This window comes from Salmo salar, chromosome ssa17 (genome assembly GCF_905237065.1).
Source record: "Salmo salar chromosome ssa17, Ssal_v3.1, whole genome shotgun sequence".
Lineage (NCBI taxonomy): Eukaryota > Metazoa > Chordata > Actinopteri > Salmoniformes > Salmonidae > Salmo > Salmo salar.
Genome location: NC_059458.1, coordinates 37,638,338 through 37,652,109, shown reverse-complemented (window position 1 = coordinate 37,652,109; position 13,772 = coordinate 37,638,338). Strand labels below are relative to the sequence as shown.

The 13,772-nt window shown below is 49.2% G+C and overlaps 1 protein-coding gene across 1 annotated transcript in view; it reads right to left on the bottom strand.

The window, feature by feature from the left end:
- LOC106593832 (protocadherin-17-like) overlaps positions 1–13,772 on the bottom strand; it is a 339,864-nt gene that overhangs the window by 194,166 nt on the left and 131,926 nt on the right. Inside the window, 2 exon segments of the mRNA XM_045699588.1 lie at positions 6,941–7,113; positions 7,616–7,674. Of these exon segments, the coding sequence (XP_045555544.1) occupies positions 6,941–7,113; positions 7,616–7,674 (232 nt within the window).

The window sequence follows — 13,772 nt, the reverse complement described above, 5'->3', positions numbered from 1 at the left end:
AGGCATCAGAACACCAGGCGACAGAACACCAGGCATCAGAACACCAGGCATCAGAACACCTGGCATCAGAACACCAGGCGACAGAACACCAGGCATCAGAACACCAGGGGACAGAACACCAGGTGACAGAACACCAGGCGACAGAACACCAGGCGACAGGACACCAGGCGACAGGACACCAGGCGACAGAACACCAGGCGTCAGAACACCAGGCGACAGAACACCAGGCATCAGAACACCAGGCGACAGAACACCAGGCGACAGAACACCAGGCGACAGAACACCAGGCATCAGGACAACAGGCGACAGAACACCAGGCATCAGAACACCAGGCGACAGAACACCAGGCGACAGAACACCAGGCGACAGGACACCAGGCGACAGGACACCAGGCGACAGGACACCAGGCGACAGATCACCAGGCGACAGAACACCAGGCATCAGAACACCAGGCATCAGAACACCAGGCGACAGAACACCAGGCGACAGAACACCAGGCATCAGAACACCAGGCATCAGAACACCAGGCGACAGAACACCAGGCGACAGAACACCAGGCATCAGAACACCAGGAATCAGAACGCCAGGCGACAGAACACCAGGCGACAGAACACCAGGCATCATAACACCAGGCATCAGAACACCAGGCGACAGAACACCAGGCGACAGAACACCAGGCATCAGAACACCAGGAATCAGAACACCAGGCGACAGAACACCAGGCAACAGAACACCAGGTGACAGGACAGCAGGCGACAGAACACCAGGCGACAGAACACCAGGCATCAGAACACCAGGCGACAGAACACCAGGCGACAGAACACCAGGCATCAGAACACCAGGCATCAGAACACCAGGCATCAGAACACCAGGCGACAGAACACCAGGCGACAGAACACCAGGCATCAGAACACCAGACATCAGGACACCAGGCGACAGAACACCAGGCGACAGAACACCAGGCGACAGAACACCAGGCGACAGAACACCAGGCATCAGAACACCAGGCATCAGAACACCAGGCGACAGAACACCAGGCATCAGAACACCAGGCATCAGAACACCAGGCATCAGAACACCTGGCATCAGAACACCTGGCATCAGAACACCAGGCGACAGAAAACCAGGCATCAGAACACCAGGCATCAGAACACCAGGCATCAGGACACCAGGCGACAGAACACCAGGCGACAGAACACCAGGCGACAGAACACCAGGCGACAGGACACCAGGCGACAGGACACCAGGCGACAGAACACCAGGCGACAGAACACCAGGCATCAGAACACCAGGCATCAGAACACCTGGCATCAGAACACCAGGCGACAGAACACCAGGCGACAGGACACCAGGCATCAGAACACCAGGCATCAGAACACCAGGTGACAGAACACCAGGCATCAAAACACCAGGTGACAGAACACCAGGCGACCGGACACCAGGCATCAGAACACCAGGTGACAGAACACCAGGCATCAGAACACCAGGCGACAGAACACCAGGCGACAGGACACCTGGCATCAGAACACCTGGCATCAGAACACCTGGCATCAGGACACCAGGCATCAGGACACCAGGCGACAGAACACCAGGTGACAGAACACCAGGCGACAGAACACCAGGCATCAAAACACCAGGCGACGGAACACCAGGCATCAGAACACCAGGCGACAGAACACCAGGCGACAGAACACCAGGCGACAGAACACCAGGCGACAGAACACCAGGCATCAGAACACCAGGCATCAGAACACCAGGCGACAGAACACCAGGCATCAGAACACCAGGCATCAGAACACCTGGCATCAGAACACCAGGCGACAGAACACCAGGCATCAGAACACCAGGCGACAGAACACCAGGCATCAGAACACCAGGGGACAGAACACCAGGTGACAGAACACCAGGCGACAGAACACCAGGCGACAGGACACCAGGCGACAGGACACCAGGCGACAGAACACCAGGCGTCAGAACACCAGGCGACAGAACACCAGGCATCAGAACACCAGGCGACAGAACACCAGGCGACAGAACACCAGGCGACAGAACACCAGGCGACAGAACACCAGGCATCAGAACACCAGGCATCAGAACACCAGGCGACACAACACCAGGCATCAGAACACCAGGCATCAGAACACCAGGCGACAGAACACCAGGCATCAGAACACCAGGCATCAGAACACCTGGCATCAGAACAACAGGCGACAGAACACCAGGCATCAGAACACCAGGCGACAGGACACCAGGCGACAGAACACCAAGCGACAGGACACCAGGCGACAGGACACCAGGCATCAGGACACCAGGCATCAGGACACCAGGCATCAGGACACCAGGCGACAGAACACCAGGCGACAGAACACCAGGCGACAGAACACCAGGCATCAAAACACCAGGCGACAGAACACCAGGCATCAGAACACCAGGCGACAGAACACCAGGCGACAGAACACCAGGCATCAGAACACCAAGCGACAGAACACCAGGCGACAGGACACCAGGCGACAGGACAACAGGCATCAGAACACCTGGCATCAGAACACCAGGCGACAGAACACCAGGCGACAGAACACCAGGCATCAGAACACCAGGTGACAGAACACCAGGTGACAGAACACCAGGCGACAGAACACCAGGCGACAGGACACCAGGCGACAGAACACCAGGCGACAGAACACCAGGCGACAGGACACCAGGCGACAGGACACCAGGCGACAGAACACCAGGCGTCAGAACACCAGGCGACAGAACACCAGGCATCAGAACACCAGGCGACAGAACACCAGGCGACAGAACACCAGGCGACAGAACACCAGGCATCAGGACACCAGGCATCAGAACACCAGGCATCAGAACTCCAGGCGACAGGACACCAGGCGACAGAACACCAGGCGACAGAACACCAGGCGACAGGACACCAGGCATCAGGACACCAGGCGACAGGACACCAGGCATCAGAACACCAGGCGACAGAACACCAGGCGACAGAACACCAGGCGACAGGACACCAGGCATCAGGACACCAGGCATCAGAACACCAGGTGACAGGACACCAGGCGACAGAACACCAGGCGATAGAACACCAGGCGACAGAACACCAGGCGACAGAACACCAGGCGACAGAACACCAGGCATCAGAACACCAGGCATCAGAACACCAGGCGACAGAACACCAGGCGACAGAACACCAGGCGATAGAACACCAGGCATCAGAACACCAGGCATCAGAACACCTGGCATCAGAACACCTGGCATCAGAACACCTGGCATCAGAACACCTGGCATCAGAACACCAGGCGACAGAACACCAGGCATCAGAACACCAGGCGACAGGACACCAGGCGACAGAACACCAGGCGACAGGACACCAGGCGACAGGACACCAGGCGACAGGACACCAGGCATCAGGACACCAGGCATCAGGACACCAGGCGACAGAACACCAGGCGACAGGACACCAGGCGACAGGACACCAGGCGACAGGACACCAGGCGACAGGACACCAGGCGACAGAACACCAGGCGACAGAACACCAGGCATCAGAACACCAGGCATCAGAACACCAGGCATCAGAACACCTGTCATTAGAACACCAGGCGACAGAACACCAGGCGACAGGACACCAGGCATCAGAACACCAGGCATCAGAACACCAGGCGACAGGACACCAGGCATCAGAACACCAGGCGACAGGCCACCAGGCGACAGGACACCAGGCGACAGAACACCAGGCGACAGAACACCAGGCGACAGGACACCAGGCGACAGGACACCAGGCGACAGGACACCAGGCATCAGAACACCAGGCATCAGGACACCAGGCGACAGGACACCAGGCGACAGGACACCAGGCGACAGGCCACCAGGCGACAGGACACCAGGCGACAGAACACCAGGCGACAGAACACCAGGCGACAGGACACCAGGCGACAGGACACCAGGCATCAGAACACCAGGCATCAGGACACCAGGCATCAGAACACCTGGCGTCAGAACACCAGGCGACAGGACACCAGGCGACAGGACACCAGGCGACAGGACACCAGGCGACAGAACACCAGGCGACAGAACACCAGGCATCAGAACACCAGGCATCAGAACACCTGGCATCAGAACACCAGGCGACAGAACACCAGGCGACAGGACACCAGGCATCAGAACACCAGGCATCAGAACACCTGGCATCAGAACACCAGGCGACAGAACACCAGGCTACAGGACACCAGGCATCAGAACACCAGGCATCAGAACACCAGGTGACAGAACACCAGGCGACAGGACACCAGGCATCAGAACACCAGGCATCAGAAAACCAGGTGACAGAACACCAGGCATCAGAACACCAGGCGACAGAACACCAGGCGACAGAACACCAGGCGACAGGACACCAGGCGACAGAACACCAGGCAACAGGACACCAGGCGACAGGACACCAGGCGACAGGACACCAGGCGACAGAACACCAGGACATCGAAAGCATCTACCATCTAGTGTTCTATTACTCAGTAAGACATGGCATACATAAACCACATCTCTTCTATCCTTTACTGAAACACTACGGTCCTAACTACTACCATATCTCAGGAGACTACATCCCTTCTATCCTCCCTCCATCTCCTTTCCTCAACTGAAACACTAGGATCCTAACTACTACCATATCTCAGGAGACTACATCCCTTCTATCCTCCCTCCATCTCCTTTCCTCAACTGAAACACTAGGATCCTAACTACTACCATAACTCAGGAGACTACATCCCTTCTATCCTCCCTCCTCATCATCTCTCTATCTCCTGTCCTCAACTGAAACACTAGGATCCTAACTACTACCATATCTCAGGAGGCTCCATCCCTTCATCATCCCTCTACGTATCCTCCCTCTCCTCCGTGCTCCACCTCTCCATCCGTTGGCAGAGCAGAACACAGGGGAGATAGAGGGCTGAGTAGGAGACTCTCCAGCGTTATGGTTCTACACATGTCATGTGTAATCTGCCCTACCAACAGCGCTTAGAATAATTATTCATATTTAATCAGCTACGCAGGATGTTACATCGTTTGCCTGCCGCATGCTAAGTCCTTTCCCTTGTTCCATTATAAAACTTTTACACAATCACACTGCTGCCGGCGAATGAGAGGAGTGAGGGAGAGGAGGAGCGCAGTAGGGGTGGAGGGGAGGGAGGGAGGGGTGGAAGGGAGGGAGAGAGGGTCTAAATGGAAAGGGGAAAGTGGTTGGGCTTATAAAAACATAATGGGCTTATCTGCTTTGATAAACTGACAACGTGGCTGGAATACACACAGAGAGAGAGGGGGAGGAAGGAAGGAAGGACGGAAGGAAGGAAGGAAGGAAGGAAGGAAGGAAGAGAGAGAGGGGGGGGAGGAAGGAAGGAAGGGAGAGAGAGAGAGAGAGGGGGGAGGAAGGAAGGGAGAGAGAGAGGGCAAACAAAGACGTGAAAACGAGGTGATGAAGAAAAACAGAGGGGGGAGGAGTAAGGTGGGGGATAAAAGAAAAATGGAAAGTGATGAAGAGGAAGACAAAGTGTGCAAGAGCGGGAAGGAGAGGTGAGTCTGAGGGGAGGGACCATTGAAGAGCCAGAAGGAGAAGAGAGGATGAGGGGAGGGACCATGGAAGAGCCAGAAGGAGAAGAGAGGATGAGGGGAGGGACCATGGAAGAGCCAGAAGGAGAAGAGAGGCTGAGGGGAGAGGAGGGACCATGGAAGAGCCAGAAGGAGAAGAGAGGCTGAGGGGAGGGACCATTGAAGAGCCAGAAGGAGAAGAGAGGATGAGGGGAGGGACCATGGAAGAGCCAGAAGGAGAAGAGAGGCTGAGGGGAGAGGAGGGACCATAGAAGAGCCAGAAGGAGAAGAGAGGCTGAGGGGAGGCACCATGGAAGAGCCAGAAGGAGAAGAGAGGCTGAGGGGTGGGACCATGGAAGGGAAGAACCAATCGCCATGTTGTGACTATGCCAACCATCTTCAGAATAGAAGGTGTTGATGTCAGAGTCTCAGATTGTAAACTGAATGAGGACTGACAAGAACATCTTCTCAAAGGGTTGATCATGTCAGATTGAAAAAGGGAAACAGAATCCAAACTGCCATTTTGCGAAAGCCAGTACAGTATGCCTCCAGAATAGAAGGGGTTCTCATCAGATTGTCAACTAGAACTAAAAATAAGATTCACCCTGCTTCAGAGGGGAGCGGTTTAATGTCCATAACATTTATCTTCAAGGAAGGGAATTTCAGACCGCCATTTTGTGACTATGCCAACTAAGGCCCTGCGACAGACTAGCGTCCTGTCGAGGGAGTTTACATGTATATCATTACCTAACAGTACAGAAACAGGAGATAGACTAGCATCCAGGGAGTTTACTTGTATATCATTTCCTAACACTACAGAAACAGGAGATAGACTAGCGTCCAGGGAGGTTACTTGTACATCAAGCTACGTAACGCTACAGAAACAGGAGATAGACTAGCATCCAGGGAGTTTACTTGTATATCATTACCTAACAATACAGAAACAGGAGATAGACTAGCGTCCAGGGAGGTTACTTGTACATCAAGCTAGCTAACACTACAGAAACAGGAGATATACAAGTAAACTCCCTGGATGCTAGTCTATCATTACCTAACACTACAGAAACAGGAGATAGACTAGCATCCAGGGAGGTTACTTGTACATCAAGCTACGTAACGCTACAGAAACAGGAGATAAACTAGCATCCTGTCCAGGGAGGTTACTTGTACATCAAGCTACGTAACGCTACAGAAACAAGAGATAAACTAGCATCCTGTCCAGGGAGGTTACTTGTACAACACGCTACGTAACGCTACAAAAACAGAAGATCCTTCCAGACTCAGACAAGGCTGACTTCATAATAGAAGGAGGTGATCATGTCAGAATCCGACGGTGAAGAGTAACAAGGTAACGAGGACTCACCCTGTTCCAGAGGAGGTGGTTTAACTCCCGTAGCCTTCATCTTCAGAGCCTCCTTGGCCGACATGTCGCAGCAGGAGCCTTTATTAGTGTCCTGGTCGCTATCGGCCTGATCACTATCGCCATGACCACTGTCTCTAAGGCTGGCTCGCTCTGGATCCTTGAATGTCGAGCTGCTACAGGACAAGAAACAATTAAAGATAGAAATATATAGGGTTAGGGTTTAGGGTTAGGTTTAGGGTTAGGGTTTAGGGTTAGGTTTAGGTTTAGGGTTAGGTTTAGGGTTCAGGCTTAGGTTTAGGGTTAGGCTTTAGGGATAGGTTTAGGGTTAGGTTTTGGGTTAGGTTTCCTTTACTAGTACTGTACCCTAACCCTTTACAGTTTTAACCAGATCCTTTACTAGTACTGTACCCTAACCATTTAGGGTACAGTACTAGTATAGGATCTGGTTATAACTATAAAGGGTTAGGGTACAGTACTAGTATAGGATCTGTTTATAACTGTAAAGGGTTTGGGTACAGTACTAGTATAGGATCTGGTTATAACTGTAAAGGGTAAGGGTACAGTACTAGTATAGGATCTGGTTATAACTATAAAGGGTTAGGGTACAGTACTAGTATAGGATCTGGTTATAACTGTTAAGCATATAAACTATTGTGATTCGTGATGAGTCCTTACCTTTGAACAAACTGCTGCCTGCTGCCCATGTAATTGGGCTCAGCGGGAAAATTGTCTGTCTGTGAAGAAGGGAGAGAGGAGAGAGTTTACAACGTGTTGTGTTACACCCAAACGTGTCCCCTGTCGGTGTTGTGCTACACCTGAACTGTGCTAAATGGAATGTACAGTTGAAGTCGGAAGTTTACATACACCTTAGCCAAATACATTTAAACTCAGTTTTTCACAATTCCTGAAATTTAATCCTAGTCAAAATGCCCATTCTTAGGTCAGTTAGGATCACCACTTTATTTTAAGAATGTGAAATGTCAGAATAATAGTAGAGAAAATTATTTATTTAAGCTTTTATTTCTTTCATCACATTCCCAGTGGGTCAGAAGTTTGCATACACTCAATGAGTATTTGGTAGCATTGCCTTTAAATAGTTTAACTTGGGTCAAACGTTTCAGATAGCCTTCCACAAGCTTCCTACAATAAGTTGGGTGAATTTTGGCCCATTCCTCCTGACAGAGCTGGTGTAACTGAGTCAGGTTTGTAGGCCTCCTTGCTCGCACATGCTTTTTCAGTTCTGCCCACAAATGTTCTATTGGATTGAGGTCAGGGCTTTGTGATGGCCACTCCAATACCTTGACTTTATTGTCCTTAAGCCATTTTGCTACAACTTTGGAAGTATGCTTGGGGTCATTGTCCATTTGGAAAACCCATTTGCGACCAAGCTTTAACTTCCTGACTGATGTCTTGAGATGTTGCTTCAATATATCCACATAATTTCCCCTCCTCATGATGCCATCTATTTTGTGAAGTGCACCAGTACCTCCTTCCCTAAAGCACCCCCACAACATGATGCTGCCACCCCCGTGATTCACGGTTGGGATGGTGTTCTTCGGCTTGCAAGCATCCCTCTTTTTCCTCCAAACATAACGATGGTCATTATGGCCAAACAGTGCTATTTTTGTTTCATCAGACCAGAGGACATTTCTCCAAAAATAACAATCTTTGTCCTCGTGGATTTGCATACCGTAGTCTGGCTTTTTATGGTGGTTTTGGAGCAGTGGCTTCTTCCTTGCTGAGCGGCCTTTCTGGTTATGTCGATATGTGGCTTGTTTTACTGTGGATATAGATCATTTTGTGCCTGTTTCCTCCAGCATCTTCACAAGGTCCTTTGCTGTTGTTCTGGGATTGATTTGCACTTTTCACACCAAAGTACGTTCATCTCTAGGAGATTGAACGGGTCTCCTTCCTGAGCAGTTTGACGGCTGCGTGTTCCCATGGTGTTTATACTTGTGTACTATTGTTTGTACAGATGAACGTGGTACCTTCAGGCATTTGGAAATTGCTCCCAAGGATGAACCAGACTTGTGGAGGTCTACAATTTTTTTCTGAGGTCTTGGCTGATTTCTTTTGATTTTCCCATGATGTCAAGAAAAGAGGCACTGAGTTTGAAGGTAGGCCTTGAAATACATCCACAGGTACACCTCCAATTGACTCAAATGATGTCAATTAGCCTATCAGATGCTTCTAAAGCCATGACATCACCCGAATTTTCCAAGCTGTTTAAAGGCACAGTCAACTTAGTGTATGTAAACTTCTGACCCACTGGAATTGTGATACAGTGAATTATAAGTGAAATAATCTGTCTGTAAACAATTGTTGGAAAAATTACTTGTGTCATGCACAAAGTAGATGTCCTAACCGACTTGCCAAAACTATAGTTTGTTAATTAACAAGAAATTTGTGGAGTGGTTGAAAAATGAGTTTTAATGACTCCAACCTAAGTGTATGTAAACTTCCCACTTCAGCTGTATCAACACATTCTGATCATGTAACAATGGGTTTAATATGGAATAAAGATATGTAATGTATCAACACATTCTGGTCATGTAACAATGGGTTTAATATGGAATAAAGAGATATGTAATGTATCAACACATTCTGATCATGTAACAATGGGTTTAATATGGAATAAAGAGATATGTTACATGACTACATTGTAACCACACAGGCAGAGAGTCAGTTCCAGAACGTGTTGGTTGGTAAGTTAGTTCATCAGACAGAGCATTATGTTATTGTAATGTCTAACTCCTAGGTTATCTAAAACAACACCCTGTTCCCTGTGGTAAAATAACTCATCTGATTGCCTCCAAAACGTCCTAAATTCGTTAGAACATGGTCTCTACAAGAAGTCTAAAGTGTTCCACAGGGATGCTGGCCCATGTTGACTCCAAAGCTTCCCACAGTCGTGTCAAATTGGCTGGATGTCCTTTGGGTGGTGGAACATTCTTGATACACACGGGAAACTGTTGAGTGTGAAAAACCCAGCAGCGTTGCAGTTCTTGACACAAACAGATGTGCCTGGCACCTACTACCATACACCGTTCAAAGGCACTTAAATCTTTTGTCTTGCCCATTCAGCCTCTGAATGGCATACATACACAATCCATGCCTCAACTGTCTCAAGGCTTAAAAATCCTTCTTTAACCTGTCTCCTCCCCTTCATCTAGACTGATCAATAAGGGTTCATAGCTTTCAGTCACCGGTCATTTTATTTATTTATTTTATTTCACCTTTATTTAACCAGGTAGGCAAGTTGAGAACAAGTTCTCATTTACAACTGCAACCTGGCCAAGATAAAGCAAAGCAGTGTGACACAAACAACAACACAGAGTTACACATGGAATAAACAAGACATACAGTCAATAATACAGTTGAAGAAAATCTATATACTGTGAGTGCAAATGAGGTAAGATAAGGGAGGTAAGGCAATAAAATAGGCCATGGTGGCGAAGTAATTACAATATACCAATTAGACACTGGAGTGATAGATGTGCAGAAGATGAGTGTGCAAGTAGAGATACTGGGGTGCAAAGGAGCAAAAAATAAAAAATAACATGGGGATGAGGTAGTTGGATGGGCTGTTTACAGATGGGCTATGTACAGGTGCAGTGATCTGTGAGCTGCTCTGACAGCTGGTGCTTAAAGCTAATGAGGGAGGTAAGAGTCTCCAGCTTCAGTGATTTTTGCAATTCATTCCAGTCATTGGCAGCACAGAACTGGAAGGAAAGGCGGCCCAAGTAGGAATTGGCTTTGGGGGTGACTAGAGAGATATACCTGCTGGAGCGCGTGCTACGGGTGGGTACTGCTATGGTGACCAGTGAGCTGAGATAAGGCGGGGCCTTACCTATCAGAGACTTATAGATGATCTGGAGCCAGTGGGTTTGGCGACGAGTGTGAAGCGAGGGCCAGCCAACGAGAGCGTACAGGTTGCAGTGGTGGGTAGTATATGGGGCTTTGGTGACAAAACGGATGGCACTGTGATAGACTGCATCCAATTTGTTGAGTAGAGTGTTGGGGGCTATTTTGTAAATGACATCGCCGAAGTCGAGGATCGGTTGGATGGTCAGTTTTACGAGGGTATGTTTGGCAGCATGAGTGAAGGAGGCTTTGTTGCGAAATAGGAAGCCAATTCTTGATTTAACTTTGGATTGGAGATGCTTAATGTGTGTCTGGAAGGAGAGTTTACAGTCTAACCAGACACCTAGGTATTTGTAGTTGTCCACATATTCTAAGTCAGAGCTGTCCAGAGTAGTGATGCTGGATGGGTGGGCAGGTGCGGACAGCGAACGGTTGAATAGCATGCATTTAGTTTTACTTGCATTTAAGAGCAGTTGGAGGCCACGGAAGGAGAGTTGTATGGCATTGGAGGTTACTAAACACAGTGTCCAAAGAAGGGCCAGATGTATACAGAATGGTGTCGTCTGCGTAGAGGTGGATCAGAGAATCACCAGCAGCAAGAGCGACATCATTGATGTATACAGAGAAGAGAGTCGGCCCGAGAATTGAACCCTGTGGTCACCACCATAGAGACTACCAGAGGACCGGACAACAGGCCCTCCGATTTGACACACTGAACTCTATCAGAGAAGTAGTTGGTGAACCAGGCGAGGCAGTCATTTGAGAAACCAAGGCTGTTGAGTCTGCCGATAAGAATACGGTGATTGACAGAGTCGAAAGCCTTGGCCAGGTCGATGAATACGTCTGCACAGTAATGTCTCTTATCGATGGTGGTTAAGATATCGTTTAGGACCTTGAGCGTGGCTGAGGTACACCCATGACCAGTTCTGAAACCAGATTGCATAGCGGAGAAGGTACAGTGGGATTCGAAATGGTCGCTAATCTGTTTGTTGACTTGGCTTTCGAAGACCTTAGATAGATATAGGTCTGTAACAGTTTGGGTCTAGAGTGTCTCCCCCTTTGAAGAGGGGGATGACCGCGACAGCTTTCCAAACTTCTGGGACTCTCAGACGATACAAAAGAGAGGTTGAACAGGCTAGTAATAGGGGTTGCAACAATTTCGGTAGATAATCTTAGAAAGAGAGGGTCCAGATTGTCTAGCCCGGCTAATTTGTATGGGTCCAGATTTTGCAGCTCTTTCAGAAGATCAGCTATCTGGATTTGGGTGAAGGAGAAATGGTGGGGGCTTTGGCGGGTTGCTGTGGAGGGTGCTGGGCAGTTGACCGGGGTAGGGGGAGCCAGGTGGAAAGCATGGCCAGCCGGAGAGAAATGCTTATTGAAATTCTCAATTATAGTGGAAAGGGCAGGTGTTCTTAACAACACAGCATTAAGTCAAAGCCTTTTTGACAATTGTTTTCACCCAGCTACAGCCTGTGTAGAAACGAGAAACACACACACACACACACACACACACACACACACACACACACACACACACACACACACACACACACACACACACACACACACACACACACACACACAGTCACACACACGCAGTCACACACACGCAGTCACACACACACACACAAACACACACAAACACACACACACAGACACACATCTGTGATTGAACAGAGCTTTTTCTCTAACAATTCAAATAGAATAATGTTGGATTTTTTCATGTAGTTGTTTATGAATAGCTCTTTATGCATTAACCCAAATAACCCATCAGCCACACATTGAGTCCCAAATGGCTTCCTATTCCCTATCTAGTGCACTACTTTCAAACAGGGCCCATTGGATAATAGGTTGTTGTTTGGGACACAGACACCTTGTTGTTGAAGCCGTTGTAGTTCTTTCAATTATTAGCTGGAGACGTGATACACAGCTACTTACACAATATATCATATTACTGTGTTGTAAATACAGTAGATATTACAGTTATCTCTCTCTCTCTCTCTGTGTGTCTGTCTCTCTCTCTCTGTCTCTCTCTCTGTCTCTCTCTCTCTGTCTCTCTCTCTCTGTCTCTGTGTCTGTCTCTCTCTCTGTCTCTCTCTGTCTCTCTCTCTCTGTCTCTGTCTCTCTCTCTGTCTCTCTCTCTCTGTCTCTCTCTCTCTCTGTCTCTCTCTCTCTCTCTCTCTGTCTCTCTCTGTCTCTCTCTCTGTCTCTCTCTCTCTGTCTCTCTCTGTCTCGCTCAGTCTCTTTCTCTGTCTCTCTCTCTGTCTCTCTCTGTCTCTCTCTCTCTGTCTCTCTCTCTCTGTCTCTCTCTCTCTGTCTCTCTCTCTCTCTGTCTCTCTCTCTCTCTCTCTCTGTCTCTCTCTGTCTCTCTCTCTGTCTCTCTCTCTCTCTGTCTCTCTCTCTGTCTCGCTCAGTCTCTTTCTCTGTCTCTCTCTCTGTCTCTCTCTGTCTCTCTCTCTCTGTCTCTCTCTCTCTGTCTCTCTCTCTCTCTCTCTCTCTCTCTGTCTCTCTCTCTCTCTCTCTCTGTCTCTCTCTGTCTCTCTCTCTGTCTCTCTCTCTCTCTGTCTCTCTCTCTCGCTCAGTCTCTTTCTCTGTCTCTCTCTCTGTCTCTGTGTCTCTTTCTCTGTCTCTCGCTCTGTCTCTTTCTCTGTCTCTTTCTCTCTCTGTCTCTATCTGTCTCTCTCTGTCTCCCTCTCTCAATTCCGTTTTTTTTGTCAATCAGTAGCAAATATATATATTTAGGACATGAGACACCTGTCTTATACATCTCAGTGAACTAATCCAATGCGGAGGCCGAGACAAATCCAATCCAGACGCCGCGGGGACGGCTCAGCCCAAGAAGAAGGGGAGTGTGGCCCAGATGCACAATGCACTGCTCTCTCCAGAATGCACTTCTCTCTCCCGCAAATGTTTTGCACATTCATTGTTTCATATCTTCATTGTGTGAATAGTTTGCGTTTCATTGTTA